General features: G+C 35.3%; 1 protein-coding gene across 6 annotated transcripts in view; it reads right to left on the reverse strand.

The window, feature by feature from the left end:
- Dcaf6 (DDB1 and CUL4 associated factor 6) overlaps nucleotides 1-22,929 on the reverse strand; it is a 111,419-nt gene that overhangs the window by 28,795 nt on the left and 59,695 nt on the right. For 4 of the 6 annotated variants that reach the window (XM_046429978.2, XM_046429976.2, XM_046429977.2 and 1 more), the window contains 2 exons: nucleotides 15,398-15,457; nucleotides 2,096-2,213 (listed from right to left, as the gene is read on the reverse strand). In XM_046429978.2, the coding sequence (XP_046285934.1) occupies nucleotides 2,096-2,213; nucleotides 15,398-15,457 (178 nt within the window). The remainder of the gene's footprint in view (nucleotides 1-2,095; nucleotides 2,214-15,397; nucleotides 15,458-22,929) is intronic. The other 2 variants (XM_046429981.2, XM_046429982.2) reach the window with 1 other exon arrangement.

The following is a 22,929-nucleotide window of genomic DNA, read 5'->3' on the forward strand; positions in this document are numbered from 1 at the left end:
TATGGCAAACCCTCAGTGCAGAAATCAAAACATCTTCAATTCTTTTTTCTTTTTTTTTTTTTTTTTTAGTTTTTAGTTTTCGGTGGACACAACATCTTTGTTTGTATGTGGTGCTGAGGATCGAACCCGGGCTGCACGCAAGCCAGGCGAGCGCGCTACCGCTTGAGCCACATCCCCAGCCCCTTCTTCAATTCTTCTAGATACCTTCTCCTTGCTGGTTGGCCTTCCCTGCTACCTCTCTCCCGTTGGTCACTCCTCTTCAGCTACACTGGTCTCTTAAAGATCCATGCACACAGGTCTGCTTCTGTCTCACTGGTTTTCTGCCTAGAATGCATGTAGGGAAAGCCCTGCACACACAAATGGCCCTCTGTTCAAGGGTTTGCCCAGTGTTACAACCTCCATGATGCTGACCCCTCCCTTGGTCTCCTGATCACCTCTACCTGTTCCACTTTCTCTCATGGTGCTCAGGACCCCCTAATACTCTACACAGAACACTTTATCACTATGTTCACTGTTTCTTTCACCTAGAATGTAAGCTCTGGCATAGCAAAGATTCTCTTATCTATTTTTTTCACTGATCCATTTCCAGTGTCTAGAATTGTCTCTGGAATATTAGGTATTCAATAATACTTCAAACCCTACTTAATGAAAGATTTTAATATACACATAAATGAATATAAACAGTGAATGGAATAAAACAAATATTATCATGTATCAATATAGTTATATGTCAATAAATAACTACTAAGTAGTGTTAGTACATAAGATATTTCATATTAATAGCATGTGATATTATAATATATAATAAAATGTTAATTTCAAATAAAATAGAGTTTATAAATTGATATAATTATGAAATTATATCAATACACGATCATACATCAAGAAATAATACACTGTTGATCTCAATTGACATTAATATATTCATATTAATAAATTTAAATAAAAAATGTAAATATCTCATCAAACAAGCCAGTAGGCACTGACAAAGAATATAAGAAGCTTACATGATTTTTTTAAATGTAAGAATCAGAGCAATGTATATTATCAGATGTCATTAAAGAGAACCTATACAACCATTAAATAAACACAAAGTTCAACCTTATTAGTGATAAATTAAATAACAATTAAAATTATTTTAAAGTCAAATACACAAGTTAAAAGATAAATGACTACTGTGAACACTGGCCTGGAGACCATCAAATGCATTCATTCATATGCTGCTGATAACAATGCAATGAGAGGGCCCTTCTGAAAATAATCTGGCAATACCTTTTCTCTAGATACAGTTCACTTATGGATAAATAGCTTTTCCTGCCTTCAGGTTTATTTATCAAGATAAGTAAAGTATTTATGTCAGATGTGGTGGCTCACACCTGTAATCCCAGCAACTTGGGAAGCCGAGACATGAGGATGTCGAGTTAGAGGCCATTCTCAGCAACTTAAGAGAGACCCTGCCTCAAAAATAACAAGGATTGGAGATACAGCTCAGTGGCAAAGCACCCGAGGGGGTTCAGTCCCTGGTACACGGTGGTAGTGGTGGCGGGGACTAGGGGATGACGGACGACAGAATTACAGCCCAATGAAAGGAAAATGCTTAAGTCATTCACACCATATCTATCTGATGAACTAGTAAGATAATATTTATGAAGACTAGTAAAATGGGAATATTTAATATAAGACAAAAGCAGGGGAGAATAGATGTATTCGGTATAATTAAAATTATGTTGTGAAACAACAAAAGTCCTACATAAATGCATATTTTTACATAGAACCAAGATTCCACATTTTTACACTAATAATTTGAAGGTTATTAATATTATATTTTCTATCAGAAGAAATATGTCAGGATAAGCAACATCATCTGGAAAATTTCTAGAAATGTAACTTCTCAAATCACACGCCAAACATAGTTGAAGTGGGGTCCATCAATCTGTTTTAACAAGCTCTCCACGGAATTGTGAAGCACACTGATAGTTTGAGAACCAACACATTATAGCAAATCAAAACATAAAGATGATAAAAAGCTAAAAATGCACATCTCACACAATCCTACAAAATGGCTAAGAACATCTTCACAAAAAGATTAACTTACCATTCATCTGTAAAGTTCAGTTTTATTGTGCTTGTAGTTGTTCCTTCTGTGCTGTAGTGCAAACTTAAAACTGGTTCACCTGTCCCTGGTTTGGGGCTCAGCTTTTCATTACTGTTATCTGAAAATTGTGTTTAAAACATTTGAAAATGTCTTTGAAACCAGTAAAAATATGACATTTCCTAAAATTTATAAAATTTAAATTAGACTGTCCTTGTCGTAATTCTCATATCTGTTATAATTCTCACTTGAAATGTCAGGTAGCCCTGCATCAAATTCTAGCACTGAATGACTCCTCTTGATTCAGAGGGAAATCAAATACACTGAGAACCATATTTAATTGTTATGGAAACAATATTAATATGCAGTGACATACATTATCAACCGGCACCTTCATTTAACAGAAAGTTCATGGTTATTATTCTTTAGTTGTTGGAGCATCGAGACTAACTCATGTGGGGTCCTTCAGGAACACCAAGACACAAGAGGCCAGGGCTCTGCACGAATTCTGCTGTAATTATATGCTACTGAATTTCCTGCTCTCTCAAATTCAGATCTATCCTCCAGTGAGAGATCATGGCCTACACTCCATAGAGGGGGTGTTTATTATGCTTGAATATTTTCTAAAACTTTGTAATAATATTACACATTTTGGTATACTTCATCTTCTATTCTTGACTAATCTTACAAGGAATTTGTTTCTTAATTATGGAAAGCAAAATCACCTTAAGAATTATAGGGATATCTATACATATAAATACTTACATATATGTCCATATATATATATATATATATATATATATATATATATACACACATGGTTCATTTATATAAAGTCTTATTAAATGACAAATAAAATCAACTCTACAGAAATTGATATATACTGTTCCAAAGCTCCTTCAAAGGAGGATATAAATATTCAAACATAAAGATAGCACTTTAGAAAATTTTCACTTTATGATGCCTGCGATCTTGGTGAAACATTAAAGTACACAGGGAATAAAATGAATATACAGTCAAATATATGACACTTTCACTAGCTGCTGCAGAAAGAAAAACTTCTAATATCATGATTAGTTTCTTATATTGAACACAGGACTAATGTAACATTACTAAAAATAAGCTGCTTTTTTTTGGTGGAAAAAAATGAAAGCAATTACAATTTGATAAAACCCAATTGCTTAAGGTTTTAGTTTTTTGCAGTGCTGGGGATTGAACTCAGGGTCTCATGCACACTAGGCAAGCTCTCTATCACTAAGCTAAGCTATACTCAAAGGCCTGCTCAGGCATTTTGATTGCTAGTTCCACTTTATATTACAATGAAGGACATAACGCTTTTCATTCCTCTTAAAGATGTGGCAGCAGAACCTCTGCTTTAGCTTTTATCATATAAAAGACAATTAATAAGACTTCAAATACAGAACTGTAGTAGAAGTCATCTCTTGACTCCCAAGAAATGAGCAGTTAAATTGACAGTACCAATGTCTTAACTTCTAACTCGTGAAAAACTCTGTCCTATGAAATCAATTCTGATCTGAAAACACTGTAAATCACAGAGTTGGCATCCCAAATGGTAAAAAACTTTCTGTATAATTTTTGTTGTAACTTTATTCTGATTATCAACAGCTGCTAAAAAGAGCTCATTACAACTGTCAAAGATTTGGTATTACATTCAGTGTTTGAGGTTATTTTACCAAACAGTAAAATAAATGAATGAATAGACTTTTAGCTTAGGTAAAATGATTAAGAATATATACTTTAAAAACATCGCTCCTCATCTTCATCATCTTCAAAAAATTCACCTCTCACTAGCCATTTGTCCTCACAGTTTATCCCCCTTCTTCAATTAGCTGCAACTTTTGTCCCTTTGCTGCCAGTCGCTATGGTCTTTAGGCTCCCGGCATTGGCAGGGACAGACAAAGATTTGGATGATCAAGGAAATGAGAAGCACTGTTGGGGCTAGTTCTTCCGTTTTCTCTCACAGTATCTCATAAAGTGTTTTGCTATCTGTTTTTCCTTTAAGGGTGAAGAAGGAATGGGAAACAAAAGCAAGCTCAGGAAAGAAGGCAAGACTGAATTTCTGAGGCCTACCTTGATTATACACAAGAAGTTTTGTGAAATTTAAATGCTCTTTCAAAATCTTCCTTTTGAGAAAAATTAAAGAGAGACAGCTACAGATATTTACAAGCTAGGACCATAGGAATATAGAAAACAAAGAGATCAAAATCATGCAGAAACACGTTTAAATTTATACAGTCCCATCCCCCCCAGCAAGAAGTCCTCTGAGATGATCAGTAACAACTAAAACTTTTTTCCTAGGGTAGCTACTACAGTTATTCAATATCTCAGGGATATACTGTATATTGTAAATCATATAAAACATGATAGCATTCATTTAATTATAAAATGATTACAGTTGACAGAATTTGCTCATTGAAGTTGTTAATGAACTCATCAAGCCTGTATAAAACTGGCCCTTCACTCTAAAAATGGATACTTCCATGTAGTTACCAAATCTCCAGACTCCTAAGGGTAGTGATTTCCTTATAGCCTGCACATAGACAAATTTGTGTCTCTGGCAGAAACAGTGCACAACACAGAACCTGTTTTCCTTTTCTGTGGTATTAGTGGGAGTCTACCTAAGGTTCAAAACTCAACTTCATAGCTTCCTTCCACCAGCCTCTTCCTAGCTGAATCCTCCACTGTGTGATCACATATCAGGTTGAATTTTCTCAGTAATGTAGAATCCTGAGCTAATAATGAATGCCCTCACCATGTTTGTGATAAAATGCATATTTCAAGCTACAAATGTTTAAGAAAATCTACAAAAGACCTAAAGAAAAAAAATCAAATGTTTTATTTTTACATTTAAAAAAATAACTGCAAACATCTAAAATTTCCTAAACTTGTTGTGTGTTAGAAGGTGGCTCAGCAAACACATACTTTTTAAACAGTTTTTTTTTCACAGCCTTACTTACATAACACACAGTATACATTACTGAAATGTTTCCTTAATAACAAGTAGGTTTTTATTTAAAAGCCTTAGGGTTTAAAACTTCACCTAAATGTACAAATGGCTTTATTCAGAAAGCACAGTCACAGTAATAGCTGCAATTTACTGAGCCTGACCATCAAGATGTGCATGAACACACATACACATGTGTTAACTGTGTTTAAGATCTTTGTAGCAAGTATCATCTCCATTTTACACGATGCTGAACTTTTTTTTTCTGTTACACAGCATTTCCCGCAAAGACTTAGAAATAATCTGAATAAAAAAATAAAATATATTTAAATTATCAATTTTAAATAAAAATATCAATTGTCAGTGTCAAAATTCCTCAAAAATGATATACAATTCACATCAGCAACATTGATATAACTGATAAAAGCTCTGGTAGCTCAACTATGATTTTGGCCCTGGACTACAGGAAAGCTATGTGTCTTCCAGCGCACATTTTTCCTTCTTCTAAAAACACAACAGGAGAATTCCCTTGTAGTGTGCTCAACCACACAGAAATGCAATGGAGGGAAAAAATCACTCTTAACTTGTTAATTAAATGGCTATTTTTAGATGTCTATTTATATTGCTTAGTATTTATAACTATTTAAAACAACTAATTAGCAGCTTAGAGTGCTATCCAGGTAAACTACCACTGACTGAAAACATATGCTTCAGAAGCAGAGTAGTAATCACATAAACATCAAGGTGAAACAGTATAAAGGACTTAATTTTCACAACAGAAAAGTCAATTATCATGAGACTCAGGAAGCCAAATTAAAAAGATTCTTTCTAGAAATGATACTAGGGACATTTCAAGCCAGTGTGTTGGCTTAAAAAAAAAAAATTCAAAATGGGTTGAAATATACTTTGAAAGCAATACTTTTACCTGTTATATATAATGAAATATTTTCCAAGTCTTTCACATACCATAAATTACTTTTTGTAATACATATACTTTGAAACAGTTTAATCTGTATGTTTCCACCATGAAATTATAATCATTAGTGGTGCTATAAAAATGGTACAAGCCATACCAAAAATTAGGTGTGATAATAATAATATAAAACATACTATCTGGTACTTAAGTCTGTTTTAATACTGATTTGAATATTGTTACAGATCTAAATGCTGATATTAATGCATAGATCCTTAACTAGGATACCCCTGGAGACCTGGACTATGTGAAAATTTAAATAATGCATTCAAAATGAAGATAATTAATGAGGATACTAGCAGTAATAACTTATTTAGAACTACCATGTCTAACATTGCTATCTGCTGCTGGGTATGACTATATATTAGCTAATTGTATAGCTGGGATAAGCTGTGGGACATAATAATAAGAGATTTTCTACAATATGGAAACCTATTATACAATATTTCTCATTTCATCATACCAAATATTTTTATATATTTATTTATTTGGTACTAGGGATTGAACTCAGGGGTGCTGGACCACTGAACCACAACCTTAGCCCCCCTATTTTGCATTTTATTTAGAGACAGGGTCTCGATGAGTTGCTTAGTGCCTCACTTTTGCTGAGGCTGGCTTTGAACTCAGGATCCTCCCGCCTCAGCCTCCAGAGCCACGGGAATTCAGGCATGCGCCACTGTGCCCAGCTAATTTTTAAAAAATACTTGTAGATACACTCAATACCTTTATTTTATTTATTTTTATGTGGTGCTGAGGATCAAATCCAGTGCCTCACACATGCTAGGCAAGCACTCTACCACTAAGCCACAACCTCAGCCCTCGTTATAACAAATATTTAAAAAATCAAATCTAAACTAGAATAAAATATATGGTGAAAACTTCTGAAAAAATGTAGGCATGACAACAATATAGTCTATTCAAATGTTTCAGCCCATCTTACTTGGATTATGTAGAAGAAAAGGCAAATTCCTAAGGTCTAGTTTCTAAACCAATGCAAAGCCTTCCATTTTCATAGATCAGGAAATCTCCAACTTCTCTGAAGATTCTATATTACAGAATACAATCATATGTATAAGGAACATGTTCTGATTCACAGAGGAATGCTGCTTCTTGGAATGGAATCTATCAGAAAACACCTATCTATCATAAAGACAACTGTGAGGCAAAGCATTTCACTCTAAAAATGGATTTTCATGCTTGGGTCTATAAATAAAAAGTTAAAAACAAGTACAATTTCAGTAATGACATACATTAAGAATTCTCTTCTATGTAATCTTTTAGATATAATATTGTAGTCAAATTTTCTTCTGTCAATTAAAACTCACCCTATGTCCATTACAATAATTTTAATCCAAGAACTATTTTGATGATACAACACAGCGATGGAAACTGAGCTGAAACAGGGCTGTTGCCTGTTCTACACTCTAGGATTTACAGGTTGAAATCTGATTCTATCTTTTCTACTGGATCTCCCTTTCAGAACTATTAGACTTGTATAAGAACCTATTTCTTTCTTAACTTTCAATCTTAAGAGCAATACAGGAATAAAAAAGGTAAAGAAGCCTACCCTCATAAGTCTTGCAAAAGTACTCTTAAAAATGTAGGCATGGTATCAATAACGTTTCTTTTCATGACTGTTTCCTCTGGTATATATTCACCTTCTTTAAAAAAAAGAAAAAAGAAAAAAAAACCTGTCGTACACACTGACAGAGTGGATAAGTTACTGTGTTAAAATGTGATTTCCCGGAAAAACACACCCTCTAGCCACTGCCCTCCCTCCTTAATGGTCTGAGAGGGGTTTCCTGGCTCTCACCTCTACCTCTTCACTCCTGCGCCATCACCCCAGGCACTGCTCCACTAAGGAAGGCGATCACCTCTAAGACCACCAGTAGAGTGGAGGATCTTCTCAGATCTTCCACTAGACTTCTCGTCTTTAGGACACCACACTGTTCTTTGCCATCCACTCTCTACTTCTCCCCTCAGTCTCCTTTACTAGCTCTCCTCTCACAAAATTTTTAATTTTTCAATTATTTTCCTGGTTTTTCTCAAGATGTTCTAGATAATCTACTTCCACCTCTACTTCTTATTTTCATCCTAGTTGATTTCAATGACTTTCAATGGCTTCACTTTCTTAACATTTCTATATGCAGAAAATTTCCAATTTACTTCTAAACCGACATCTTTTCTGAACTCCATATGCACTGTGAAAGTTGCCATGATCAAAATGAAGTTATTTATGCCCAACCTTAACAAAATGGTGTCAGAAGATCAAAAAGCAGGGCTCCCACACACACATGCTTATGACAAAAACTATTAAAAAACTCTGAAAACCACAACCTTACACAGAGAACACTTCTGCAAGGATAACTGCCCCACAACTGCCTCTTCTATCTTGGACAGACACCATCCTTGTTATTAATCTTAGTAGCCAATGATTATTATTTTAAAGTAATTTATGTAATACTTCTCCATTTACCAAAAACCCTTTCCTTCCTTTACACGCTGATTATGCCTATTAGCCATCATAGCACACATATTCCAGATTGTGTCTATCAAAATGTGGGAATCACCCTTATCGAAAAGTTTTCTGCTAATCTCCATCAGTAACTCCCCAAAGCACCACAAATAAGTGTACAACCTCAGGGGGGGAAAAAAAAAGAGTACTTGTATTATGATAAACTCCAGATTTGTGCCTTGATCCTAGTCACTCCAAACAGAATGTCTTTACTGAAATGTTTCTGCATGAAAATTCTGAACTGTTACCAAGTCTTACATTCTGGACTCCTTCTCAACCCCTCCTCTCACTGGCTCTACTAGCAAGTCTTACTTATTCTATATCCTAAGTATTTCACTCCATCACATCTCTTCTTACTTTTATTACCAGGTCAAGTATCACTATGAGAACTTCCTAAGTGGTTGTTAGTGTTTAGATATGAGGTGTCCCCCAAAAGCTCATGTGTGAGACAAACAAGGATTTTCAGAGGTAACATGATTAGATTATGAAAAGTGTGACAAAAATTAGTGGACTAAGCCACTGATGTGGACTAACTGGGCAGTGACAGTGGGCATGTAAGGTGTGGCTGGAGGAAATAGGTCACCAGGGAGTGTCTTTAGGGTACATATTTTGTCTCTGGTAAGCAAAGCTCTCTCGGTACTTGGCTGCCAGGTCCTGAGCTGCCTTCCTCTGCCACACCCTTCCACCATGATGTCCTGACTCACTTTAGGGCCCAAGCTGTGCAGTCAGACAACCACGGACTGAACCTCTGAAACTGTGAGCCAAAATAAAAACTTTTCCTCCTTTACATTTCTCTTGTCAGGTCTTTAGAACACAGTACAGAAAAGCTGACTAAAACAGTAACTGTCTCTAGTCAATCTCTATATTCAGGACATCAGGGAATCCTACCTCTTTTAAATCCTTTATTAGCTTCCCTCTGATTTTTAATTTAACGCCTCAGGTGGTCCTCCTCAGTTTGGGCCTAGGGCCCAGGCAATTCTCCCACTCATTCTACTATCAGAGTTCTGCATGTCTCTTCCTGCTTACCTTTGCACACCTGCCTCCCCTGGCTGGCTGACTCAACTCTGGGGTCTCCTCAGGAATGGGGTCCCTGGCCCGCTGTGCGAAGGAATGAGGCTCCCTTACAAGTAGCCCTACGATAACACTCACCACACTCCTCTGTCTTTACAATTAGATGAGGCAAAGCACAGAGATTATGAGCAGGTGCTGGAACCAGGTTGCCTGGTTGGACTCACAGTTCTAACATTTACTGCGTGTGACCTCGAGACAAGTTTGTTAACTTCTCCTTGCCTCAGTTGTGTCATCTGGAAAACAGGGATAATAACAGTACCTACTTAGTAAGGTCACAGTAAGGATTAAAGAAATGAATGTATAAAAGCTGCTCAAAGCAATGCTCGGTGCAAAGTGGACATAATAGTAAGTGTCTGTGCTATTGTTCCTGTTATTATTCACCAATTCAGTCTCTAACAACAGATAGCATTAGTTTCATTCACCCATGCATCCTAGAGCCAAGATGGGCAGTGAAGCCTCAGTTGAATAAATGAAGCAGACATACAAATGTGGCTCTTGCACTTATTTCATTTGTTTTTATGCCTTAGCTTCTTCATGAGTAAAATGAGGTTGATAATAACATTCATTCATTAGTATCAGGATGAATGAGATGCATAAAATGCTTAACACAGTGTTACATAAAAACTCAATAGATGTCAGTCATTTTTATCATAGACAATTGTAAGTTAGAAAACAAACTGGAGGTACAGCTATAGATATGATTAAGAGGAGAGTACATCGAGTGCACACACAACACAAATAGGGTTTAACTTCCAAAACATCAAAAATGACACTAATTAAAACAATCTAGACCTAGTAGTTGCAGCCTCTTCAAGAACTGAGTTAGGAAGACAGCTTTCACCCAGGAATTTAAGACCCACTGGGCAACAGAATGAGACACTGTCTTAAATTAAAACTACTAAAACAAGCAGGTAGCTGCATTTACAACTCTGAAGGTTTAGAGTAAATATACTTTTGTTTATCACACTGTAATTTGTTTTAAAAAATCAATACAAAAAAGCAAAACACTGACTGCAATCAACCACTTCAATAATGTACACATGCACACAATTATATGACCAGTGTTAACTCTACATCATGTACAACTAGAAGAATGAGAAATTATATTCCATTTATGTATGATTTATCAAAATGCATTCTAGAATCATGTATAACTCATTAAAATAAAATTTTAAAAATATTTTAAAATAATGTATACAGTTATTCAAAGAAATGAACTTTTCTTCAGTGAAGCAAGCCTATTAAAATTAAAAAAATTTATTAGCAACAAAGTTATCCCTAGGAATCTTCTCAAATAAAGAAATTTAGGGGACCGGGGTTGTGGCTCAGTGGTAGCACGCTTACCTAGCATGTGTGAGGCACTGGGTTCGATTCTCAGCACCACATACAAATAATAAAAAATAAAAGGTTCATCAACAACTAGAAAATATTTTTAAAAATATTAAAAAAAAAAAAAGAAAGAATTTTAGGAATTACACAGGAAAGTGCCTGGGCACTTGAAAGATGATGAATTAATATTCCAATGCATAAATATAAAACTACAGTAACAATTTTAAAAAAACCATCATCATCTCTTTAAAAACAAAAAAAAATTATGCTCAATCATTAGTGAGAGATACATTAAAAAAGACAATGTTAAATGTATTACCTTTTACATTTTACAGGGTAAAACAGAACAGGAGTGTTGGTAAAGATTAAAACCTTCAAGGTCTGGGGGCATAGTTCAATGGTAGGTAGTGTGTGCTTACCATACACGAGGCCCTGGGTTCAAAACCTCAGCACCAAGAAGGAAAGGTTAAAGACCTTTACAGTACATATAGGGCATTAATAACCGTACATTAGGACATTAACTACTCCCTCTGTCATTAATAAAGAATTTCTGTGCTTAATCTGTACGTAGAACATGCTTGGTCTTCAAACTACAGCTCGCTACCATACAAACCACATTCAGGCTGCAGCAAGGTCTGAATATGGTATGAAGACTGCTACCATTTCTCTCTCTTCACTCTTAACTGAGCTTTCACGTCTCCATTTTTCCTAAACCTTTCTCTTCACACACTGCCATCAGGTTTGTACTTCTATCATGTTGTAACTCAAACTTCATGTCCAAGTAATCAACAGCCCATGTGCTTCCAAATGCAGCCCTCTGGAAGCCTTTCCTTTAGATCTGGCGTTCCTTCTGCCCTACCTCACTTCTCTCACCCTTCTTTTCCAGTCTCCCTAAGCTAGGTCCTTTTGCTCTTTTTCCCTGGAGAGCAGATTCTTTTCATTTCATCCTCTTACAGACAGTATCACCCATTCCCATTTTTTCCAACTATCCATAAATGTATGGTTCCTAATGTTTCATCTCGACCTCTGACTCCTGGTGACTTCCAAAATCATATAGCCAAATAGCCGTCTATGAGACTGCTCCATTTGTACATCCAATGGTCTGAATACGGTTTGTATGTTCCTCAATGCTAGTGCTGTAAGGCGGGGGCTTGTGAGAGGCTTTGGGTCTTGGGGCAGAGTCCTTACAAAAAGATTAATGTCAACTTGCAGAAGAGATCTCCTCTCCAGGAGACTGCATCAGGTAGTTCTGGAATGAGTTGTTATAACTGGGTTTGGCTTCCTTAGCTTTCTCTTGCTTCCTCTGTTTACTTTTTTTTAAATATTTATTTTTTAGTTTTAGCTGGACACATCTTCATTTTATTTTTATGTGGTGCTGAGGATTGAACCCAGGGCCTCATGCATGCTAGGCGAGCACTCTACCACTGAGCCACAACTCCAGCCCTGGCTGTTTCACTTTTTAACCATGCATGGAGTAGCACAAGGTCCTCATAAGAAGCCATGCAGATATAGTGAGAATAGTGAGCCAAAATAAACCTCTTTCCTTTGTAAATTACTCACATGAATGTATTCTTTAATAGCAACTGAAAACAGATTAAGACACACTTCAAACTCTACATTTAAAACAATATCTTAAAGGGATATTTCTTTCCCCTAAAATCAGCTATTCCTCCTGGAAACTCTCTTGGCTGATGGTTCACTATCACCTTACCCAGACATCATTTTTACCTAATCAGTTCCAAAGTCCCATTTATTCTTCTTGTCCTTTTCAGTGCTGGAGATTGAACAAGGGCTTGGTGCATGCTAGGATGGCACTGCACCACTGAGCTAAAAGCCCAGCCTAACTCCCATTTACTCTACCTCTCAAACTTTTTTTTAACCAATTTGACCATTCTCATTTCCCACTGCTATGGCCTTAGACTGACTTCCTCATCGTTTCCAACTGGATGAATGCAGTAGCAGCCCCTTATGTGCTCCTACCATTGCAACCTCCCACCAATCATTTGTAAAACTTCCAAAATGCACTTGCCAATATTTAAATATGGTCTCATTTTTCCCAAGCTGAAATACTTTCCCAAGCTTCCCAGTGCTTAAAGATTCAATCAATCTACTTACTAATTCAACACAGAAACAAACAATCCCCTAAATTAATGTATGATTATAAAGCAAATGTGGGAAAATAACACGCCATAAAGGAAAAGAACTTCAGAAGGCAGGGAGACCTTATTATTTTTGACAAAGTGAGATTCAAAGGATAAACAAAAGTTGCTTAACAGAAAAGCAGTTCTAGTAAAGGAAAAGCAGGTCCGGGGGTTTGAGAGGTAAAGGAGCTCAGTGGTAGGACTGAAAGGAGGCTATCTGGCAAGACTGTAGCAAGCAAGCAGAGTGGCCTGAGACACGGCTAGAGAGATGGGGCCAGGTCATGTAAGCAAAGCATGGATTTGGATTGTTTTAAAGGCCTTTATGGAAGCAATTAAAAAATTGTAAGCTGATAAATGACACAAGTATATTTACATTCTTTAAAGTGTCACTCTGGATGCTAGTAGAGAATAGATGACAGCCTGGGTGAGAAGAGCAGCTAAGAAAATATTACATTAGTCCAGAAGAGACAGATCGGTGGTGGGCAGTCTCCCTTAATTTTTCTGGTAGAAGTTATCTTCAGGTAACCTAAGCCCTTAATTGAAGCCCTCAGGACATTAATCCTACCAAGCAAAGGCATGTAAAAAAAACAGGACTTAAATAATTTGGAGATATATTTTCCACCATTACAACATTTCTGTTCAGAGGTCTTACCACAAAGCTATATTTTAATGGTCTATTATAATGCACTTTCTGCCAAATCATCTCAATATTTGACCTCACATCTTACATGGCTAAAAGACATACTATACTGTACATGGCCCCAGGGACAAAAAAAAACCTCTTAATTTCCACTTCTAAGCTAGAATTATTACCATTTACCCAGGAGCTGAGTTCAAAGATCTGCATGTTGAGCTTGATTCTTCTCTTTTTGTCATGTCCCATATCATGCATACATTCTCAACTTAAAATGAATTTAACATTTAATACAATCTATGAAAATTACTGTTATATTATAAGAGTATGAATTTGGCCACTGTCAAATATATAATGCTATAACTGTGATTCACTTTAGTTAGTCTTCTGTGTTGCTCTCTCTATAATAAATGTATAAAGATAAAACATTTAATTCCTTGGTTCTCAAAGTCATTACTAATTTTTTTTTTCACTTACAGGAAAAAAACCTATAATAATACTGGTCATTCTCAAGTTCACGTAGAATAATTTAAGGTTCAAAGTACAGAAGTTTTCTACCCTGTTTTAAAAATTGTTTTCAAAGATTTTGCAAAGATATAGTTAAAATTAGACCTACTTCACACTATATAAAAATATTTAATTTCCCTATTGCTATTAACAAGTGAGTCAGCTTACGTGTGTAAACTTTCAGCCAACCAAATCTTACAGCTTTTGCTACTTGAAAAAAAAAAAAGTCTTTTAAATAAATATTTCTAAACTCTATCAGGCACCCACCTGCCTTTTTTAATAGTGAAAAAAAATAAAAGCATTTTAAATTTTTCTTTATGACCTAACATCAAAAATTAGTAACATTTATGATACTGTGTCACAAAATACTTAGAACACTCAGGGAACTGTGAGTGGAGAGAGTAACCCATTTGCCCTAATTCCACAGAGGCTATTTTAGCTGTTTATAGTCTTCCTTTCTCCACCCTTCTTTTCAGATGCCCCCCTTTTGTCAGAATGCCTTCCTTCCCTCTCTGTGCTGTATTTGATGGGCCAGTAAAAAAGCTTGAAAAATAAGTAATCTATATCATCAGGTTCTCCTCAAGGCTTCTCGGACAAGTCTACCCCTCTGATACTTCAAAAAGTGCAAGTGCCAAGTAGAAGCCATTTTCCCTTCTGATGGGTGGCTTCTCAGTTTACCTCTGGGTTCCTAAGTATATTCCTTATAGTTAAAGCTAACAGAAGTCAGATCACCAGATAAATGAGACCAGACTAAATCAAGTGTCATTACTATGAAAATCTAATGGAATATTACTATGCTCAAATGACTTTTCCTAAATGAGTGATGAGTTGATTATGCTAACCACACACCCACAGTTCTACATAATTTTATGAGAGATACCTAGCATTTAAAATGGATATAGTTTATATCCATTACAACACTGTTACAGGAAAAAAATTCAAATTTGCCATAAAAGGTCAAAGACAGAAATTAGCTTACACAGAGCATAATTTGTAAAGGCCAAGGGGGCCCTTTGTGCACAATACCACCTGGGGTATTTAGTCTATAAAATACTAATGTTAAGACCATAATCAAAATGAAATGCTATGTAAAAATGAAAAAGAACTTTGTTTATGCATTGCAATAAAACTATGGATGGATGGGCATAGCGCATCTCCTGTTGCACGCACCCTGTTGCTCGTCAAGTGACATGGATCCGAGCTGTTTGTTAACCACAGAAGAAGGAGAATCTGAAACAAAAATGAGATTTCAACTTAAAAGTAAGCAGCAGAAAACTGCACAGCAATGTTATGATCATCTATAAGCTTAAGGAACAATGTATAAGGGTGGGGAATAGAAGTAAGTACTGTGGTGTTTTCTCTAAGCAGTGAGTAAGCAAGGCCATGTGCTTATGATTGTTATTTCAGGCAAGCATTTAGCAACTTTGAGAATAAGTTGAGAAAATATTCTTCTACTTCCATGCACATACTTTTTTTTTTCTTCAAATTCTTTCAGCAAAGGCACAGAGTACAAGGTAGATAAAAATTAGAAATGGGGTATCGCCACTGAACAGGAGAGACTCCCTGTCCTTCTCAGATGCCCTCTCCAGCTCCTGATACAAATCTAAATCTCGTGGAAAATTTAAAGCATGAAACGAGATGCTCACTGCACTTAGTGAGATGTTGTTTGTTATACCATAAGCTGAACAAGTAGCTCAAGTCCAGATGTTAGACAAAGGAAATGGTTTATAAGATACTCAACAAAGTAATTACTTTTATAGAAACATACATAATGTTAAAAATTCTAGAATATATTGTGCGTATTAAAACTATACTCAGTGAAAGCTTAGATTTCTTTTTCTTCTTCTTCTACTTTTTTTTTTTTTTTTTTCAGATACTGGGAATCAAACCCAGTGCCACTGATCTACATCCCAAGTCCCTTTTATTTTTTAGAGACATAGTCTCATCAAGTCACTGAGGCTGGCCTAAAATTTGCAATCCTCCTGCCTCAACTTCCCAAGTCACTGGGATTATAGGCAGTGCCACCCCGCCTGGCAAGCTTAGATTTCTTTAGAGGTACCTGGTAGGGAAAGAAAGAGAGAGGCAAGGAGAATGCTTTTAATACTCTGGGCTCTTTGGCTTCAAATAAAACAGATTTGTTTTTATATTTTGGACATACTGTGTTTCTATATGAGAATTTCTAATAATTGTATTTTACTATGTGAAAAACTCTGGTTTAGGAAGACATCCTGATAAAACAGAAAAAAACCCTCCCTTGCCTGTGGGTTTTTTTGTTTTGTTTTGTTTTGTTTTGGCAGTACTGGGGATTGAACCCTGGACAAGTGCACAACTGCTGAGCAATACCTTTAGTCCATTTTATTTTGAGAAAAGGGTCTCATTAAGTTGCATGGGGAGACCTCAAATTTTTAATTACCCTGCCTCAACCTCCTAGTAGCTGGGATCACAGACACGTATCAGCATATCCCTGCCTCAATTAAGTTTTGATTTTACACTTGATTTTGACAATAATTAGCATGCTTGGGCCTCAGCTTCTCCTTTCTTCCTTATCAAACTGTAGATCTAGTAGCCTTATCAAAATACTGGGGAATACAGGCTGAGCATCCCTTATCCAAAAATTTGAAATGCTCCAAAATCAAAAGGTTTTTGGATGGCTGACACGTGACAGGTCAGAGTCAAAACAAAATTGAAATAAAAACATCAGTGTTGGGCTGGGGCTGTAGCTCAGTGGTAGAGTGTGAGGCACTGTGTTTGATCCTCAGCACCACATAAAAATAATGTGTCCATCTACATCAGTGTTAAAGAGTATGATATACACAGAACACATAATGAATTAACATTAATGAATTTCATGTTTAGACTTGGATTGGATCTCCCAAGATATCTCATTATGTATATGCAAATATTAAAAAATCCAAAAAATTTAAATTTGAAGTACTTCTGGTTCCTAAGCATTTCAGATAAAGGATACTCAACCTGTATAAGGAGGTAGTCCCTTTCCATTCTTGACTTGAGTTTCAGAATCCCTGTAGAGCTACAGTCATAGGAAAAATGTGGGCACTAAGCATAGCTCTCCCAAAATATAAAAATAATTCTTAATTTCTAACATCCTATTCTCTAGCTCTTAGTAAATATTAATGGGACCCTTCTACTCATGATGGCATTTCATTTCCCCAAAAGTAAATGTTTTAAGTAAAGATCATCCTTAACTGGATAACTGAGGGAGGTTTTACAGTGTATCCTGGATTCAGGACACTTTTATATCATTTGATTGCTTTCATTTGTACATTTAAACATCTATATTCCATTACTCATGCTACTTGCTTCAACTTTAAATCTTCCACTTTCTAATATCATACCAGTTTGCTCATAGATTTTTATCTTACTAGATTTTGATGAAGCATGATAGTTAATTGAATAGTTGTTACTCATCCTTACTCATTACCTCTTCATGAGACAGTTAAGGAGTCTTTGTTAAACTAAAAAGAAAGCCAGAATGGTAGACTTCCAATCAGTTCCTTAACCTACTATGCTTTACTTTGCTTTGTAAGACTTGTCACTTACCTATTTCAGAGTTAGACTCAATACTGTTGTTTCTGAAGAACAATAAATAATCTTTAGAAATAAAATTATACTCTTTAAAATTTAAAAAAACCCTGCAACTCAGTGAAATAAATATTGGAAAAATCTCTTTAAAAAGTCCCTTGTAAGACACAGTTCATCTCTTTGGATTTACCATACATAATCATTGTATTCTCATTTAATAATTAAGAGCTCAAAAAAAACTATAAGTCCTCCAAGAAACCTTCTTTGCAAATATTTGTCCCAAAATATTATGGAATGCATAAACCTTATTGAAGTAAATTCGTCTTTTTTAAGTTTTTTAGTAAAATTAAAGAGTAAGTGAAACCACATCAATCAAGTATCTAGAATGCTGTCACCTCTATAAAACTGTTTTCAGGCTTGAAAAATTTAAAAGATTAAATCTTAAATTAAGACAGAAAAATACTCCCAAACTAAAAGGGTTTCCTGTTTGATTTTATAGTCTCTTACAGATATTGTGCATTTCTGGAAAATTATTTGTTATTCCACACATCTTAAAGGCTAATCTTTGTGAAGAAATCCCTCAAAATAAAATATTTTAGTTATAATCTCAGGACAATGCAACTGTTTTTGGAAGGTATATTTTCTTGTCACATAAACATATTAAGTGACATGCTTTTATGCCACTAAGTGTGCATAAATACAGTATCTATAGTTCCTCTTAAAAATGTTTTTAAGTTATTAATAACCATCAAAAGAGCAAATATAAAAAATTGTACTTATTAGTTTACACTGACTGCTTCAACTGTTTGCCACATTGCTTCCATCTCTCCATGAAATACCACCACAAAGTAAAATCTGAATATATGGTCAGTGATAATTTAATGTTAAATGCAATATGGTTGATCAGCATATGTAAAGTGTTTAAAATTATTTATTTTATTTTTGTGTTGGAGATTGAACCCAGGGGCATTTAACCACTGAGCCACATCCCTGGCACTTTTTTTTTGATTTTGAGACATGATCTTATTAAATTACTGAGGCTGGCTTTGAATTTTCAATCCTCCTGCCTTAGTTTCCTGAGCCACTAGGGTTACAGGCATGCGCCACTGTGCCCATCTAGAATTAAATTATTTTTAAGGTAGAAATAAACTTTAAGTAAAAGCTCATTTTATACTAAGCTCAGTGTATATTAGAGTCAATTACTTCCAAAAAAATTTGCAGGTCAGTCTTCAGAAAATTATCTTAGTCCAATAACACTAGAATTTCCCCTGTAGAAAAGACTGACAATTATATAATTGTCAATATATAATAGTTGTTATATAAATAATAATAACTCTTCATCCACACTTCTTGATTTTGAATGTGGCTTTTTACTCAGTTAAATTGTAACTCTGGACAAATTATTTAACTTGCTTAAGTCTCACTTTTTCCACGTATAAAATGGGCCTTATCATAGTATCTACCACATAGTGTTCTTGTGAAGACTTAATGAGGTCATCCATATAAACTTTTCAGGTGGCACATAGGAAAGGGCAATTAATGTTATTGCTACTTCCCTAGTTTTCAGAAATATGATAATGAAAAATAGTAACACAAAAATGTTCTGAAAACTATGGAACATATTATCACTTAAAGTTGCTTAGGACTCAGTCATTTAAGCAGTTAAAAAGTTCTTACAGAAGTAGGCAAATATCACTAACTACTTTTACAAACACTAGAAACATGGATCAAATGTATCTATTTGAGAAATGCTACAATGTGACTGCCATTATGTACACTGTGGGGAATCTGGGGAAATAGTGAGTCTACTTGCACAAGATCGTGTAAGTGCTGATTTTTTCCAATATGGCTCAGTTTTGAAAAGCCCTTTTTCAAAATTAATCACCAATGTTTTATACCCATTTTTGGGGTATAAAAGTTACTTTTTTTTTCCAATTGGCAAAACCGTGCCATAGAGTGAAAAAACAGTTCCTACCTGACCCTCTCTAGGCTGGCTCCATGCTCCAGTGGGGCTCTGTGGTGGTCGGGCCAGTACCAGCAGAATCCACAGGGTGCTGTCACTCTGAGCAGGAGCCAGCAACCCATGACTTCGGGGACCTGAAATGGAAAAGAAGAGTTGGGCTTAAAATCAGCCATATGCTGAATGCCTCTGCAGTAGCTATTTAGGGTATTCACCTGGTAAACACTGATACAGCTCAATACAGATCCCTGAACTCTTATCAACCTTGAATGTCCCTGAGGTGAGGACATTTTAAAATAGTAAGTGAAAGCTACTATTATTAAGAAATATAAATACTATATATGCAATATAGTCTAACCCACCTTTATGCCACCTCTGCAAATTGTGGAAGGTATAGTATCTAAATAAATTAGTAATTGGGAAACTGAAGCATAAGGCAGTCAAATGACCTATAATGACCTATATCCAGGGTTATCCAGTCTTAGGGCCAGGGGCAAGAATTCGTCAGTCTAATATCAAAATAATGACATGAAGAAGAAAAATCTACCTCTTTGTGATTAAAATTAAACAAACAACAAAAATCTCTGAGATATTTTTTATGTATTTCCTAGAAGTTTAGAAAATTATTTATACTGTATTCCCTAAATAGTTATATTTCCTAAAAGTCCAGAAAAAAATATGTATATACTTTAAAAATATTTTAAAATAACATATTCTGACTTGAAAAAATCTTATTTTTGTAAATTAACTCTGAAAGATTATCATTTGTAGGTGTCAGAGACTCTTTTAGAACAGTGCTTTTCAAATTGGGCTTGGAAGACCAGAGGAGCCTGGCGGGCAGCATGAGGGCAAGCAGGGTGGCTCATCACTCATCTCCCTCCACTGTTAAATCAAGAGAGCCACTTTTACATCTTTCAAATCAGAACTTCCATAGAAGACTGATGAAAGAGTTCACAGCTGAAAATAAAAAAGGAAAATCACTTTTAAAAATCTTTTAACAACGTTTTATGTAACTTACTTTAAATAATAATTTGAAACTGAAGGTGGTATTCATTTGATACCTTGGGATTATGTTTTAGTCTTCAAATGCCAAGAAATATGGACAACTAAATAGATAATATTCCACTTGGGATTATCATTAACTACTATCAAATCCTTTCCTATATGATCCCACTAAAAATGTAGATTACTATTTCTGCATAGTAGTTTGATATTTTGATCTCACTTCCCCACAGAAATAAGGTATTATGGGTTCATCTTCCACTTAACCTTGCACAAAAGATTCTCATGAGTCCTGTGTCTTGAATGAGTATGAAATATTTGCCAGACAATGTAATAGTTAAGAGCCACAGACAAATGAACACAAGTTGTGCCACAGATGAGACTTATGAGGGCCCACCTGCATGCTGCCAAAACATTTAAGCATCTTATTGCCAGGTGAAGAGTGCAGCCTGGCTGAGTGGGAGCATGGTTTCTAACACTGGATCACATGGACTGCCTCAGGGCCCCAACCATGATGCCCAATAACAATGAAAAGATGTTTCTCACTTTCGGATCTGGCAAGGTGTCTACTCAACTTTAGCTTTTTAAGGAACACAAGCCAGATGGTGTTATTAACTAGAGTAATACTGAGAGATTAGAAAGCCATCTTATTCATGGAAGCCATATAATCACCCTAAATTTGTGATTCTAAAAAAAAAAAAAAAAAAAAAAAAAAAAAAATGTTTCAATTCAAATTTCTGAACTAGATATGAAAGGTTAATAAGTCTCAAAGTATTTTTCTCACATCTACAATGTACACTTCTTTCTTGTAGATGAAGACAATTGTGCTTTCTATTCATACATCCCTTTAATACTTGGTTTGTTACCTGCTAAATTTCAGTATTTTTAAAGATATTTATACATGTAGGGACATATTATTTACCTTTTTATTGACTTTTATGCTTCATTTCTTTTTACTTTCAAAATACTTTGGTTTAGAGTGTTATTATAGCATAAAATGCTAACAGTTTTATTAATGAATGGCATTATTGTAATCTGATCAAACTTTCCTACTGCTAGTTTTAGGGGTAGGAAGAGATCTCTTATAGGAAAAAAAAACAACACTCAAGAGACACCTTTGCCTGGATAAATTTCCGTTAATATTACATTGAATTATACATGAAGAACATGATTTGTCTCAACCATCATATCTATATTACAGTGGCTAAGATTTATTTTATATTTCCATATGCTTTTGCCACCAGCGTACTCACTAGAACAGATATTTATAAAGTGATGGCTGTCCAGTTCTGCTCACATACAATACAAACTAATCCCAAGTAATTACATAGGAGTCCCCAAAGTAATTAATGCTCAAACTCATCAATGCTCAGGATGGCAGAATGTCAACATCTTATAAACTCATTAATATGACAACCTAAGTGAACATTTATAACGTCTACTATAATAATTATACTGCAGGATTTACAGTACATATTGTTCACCTTAAAAGAATTAAGGTAACATTTTTTTGTTGTGCCTTTCATTAATTCTCCCAACAAATATTGAGCATTATAAACTTTTCTGTTCTTAAAAGAATAAAGCCATCAAAATACTCCAGAGTGGCACAGATTATCACTATTTTATGAGAATTTGATAATATAAGAACAGGAAAATGAGGTCATGAAGTAGTTTGGCTGTCCTATATATTAGGAAGTTAACTGTATATAGAAAGGATAAATGAACAAATATTGAAAAAACAATCTCATGACAGAAGGGAATGATTGACTCAGCATGTTAGTATGGCCTAACCATACTATAATTCTAAAGCCTAGCATTACTAGGTTTATGAATTAGCTAACTATTAAAGCAACAAACAAAGAAGAGCTAGGAGCCCATAAGCATAGATTCATTTCAGCATATACAAAGTTTCAACAGAAACAACAGCAGGCTCTAAATTCACTAGATAATTATTAGAAAGTACACCAAGCTGTAAAAGTAACAAACACTTGCCCTTCTCCAAATATGTTACAAATAAGGGATTATTTTATATTCACAGCTCTGGCCAATGCTGCTGCCAATCTGTCCCCTCACTTGAGATGTGGACACGGCTATGTGCAAGGGAGGGATAAGCTAATAAGCTGAAGCGCATTAGCTCTCAGTCTGAATGGGGACAGGGAAGCATCTCATTACGAGCAAGATTAAACAACAATGTTAT

Source organism: Marmota monax, unplaced genomic scaffold, assembly GCF_021218885.2.
Source record: "Marmota monax isolate L192 unplaced genomic scaffold, Marmota_monax_Labrador192_F-V1.1 WCK01_AAM20220418_F8-fsc00055, whole genome shotgun sequence".
In the NCBI taxonomy this organism is placed as follows: domain Eukaryota; kingdom Metazoa; phylum Chordata; class Mammalia; order Rodentia; family Sciuridae; genus Marmota; species Marmota monax.